At 62.6% G+C, this 238-nt stretch overlaps 1 protein-coding gene and 1 long non-coding RNA gene across 2 annotated transcripts in view; both read right to left on the bottom strand.

The window, feature by feature from the left end:
* AURKC (aurora kinase C) overlaps positions 1-94 on the bottom strand; it is a 23,396-nt gene extending 23,302 nt beyond the window's left edge. Inside the window, exon 1 of the mRNA XM_014536024.1 lies at positions 74-94. Coding sequence (XP_014391510.1) covers positions 74-94 — 21 coding nt within the window. The remainder of the gene's footprint in view (positions 1-73) is intronic.
* Positions 95-185: 91 nt separating this feature from the next.
* LOC106725320 overlaps positions 186-238 on the bottom strand; it is a 28,808-nt gene continuing 28,755 nt past the window's right edge. The window contains exon 3 of the long non-coding RNA XR_001361185.1: positions 186-234. This is a non-coding gene — a long non-coding RNA (uncharacterized LOC106725320). The remainder of the gene's footprint in view (positions 235-238) is intronic.

Here is a 238-nt window from a genome sequence, read left to right on the forward strand (position 1 = left end):
AGGGAGAGGGGGTGACATTGGTTTTCAGGGAGAGCGGAAGGGAGAGTTGGTGACATTGGTTTTCAGGGAGAGCGGAAGGGAGAGGGGGTGACATTGGTTTTCAGGGAGAGCGGGAGGCAGAGAGAAACATCGATGTGAGAGAGAAACATGGCCGGGTGGCCTCCTGCACGCGCCCCCTCCAGGGCGCAGGCCGGGGAGGAGCCTGCCACCGAGGCAGGAGGTTCGCGCCCTTGACTGG

This window comes from Myotis brandtii, unplaced genomic scaffold, assembly GCF_000412655.1.
Source record: "Myotis brandtii unplaced genomic scaffold, ASM41265v1 scaffold1554, whole genome shotgun sequence".
Classification (NCBI taxonomy): domain Eukaryota; kingdom Metazoa; phylum Chordata; class Mammalia; order Chiroptera; family Vespertilionidae; genus Myotis; species Myotis brandtii.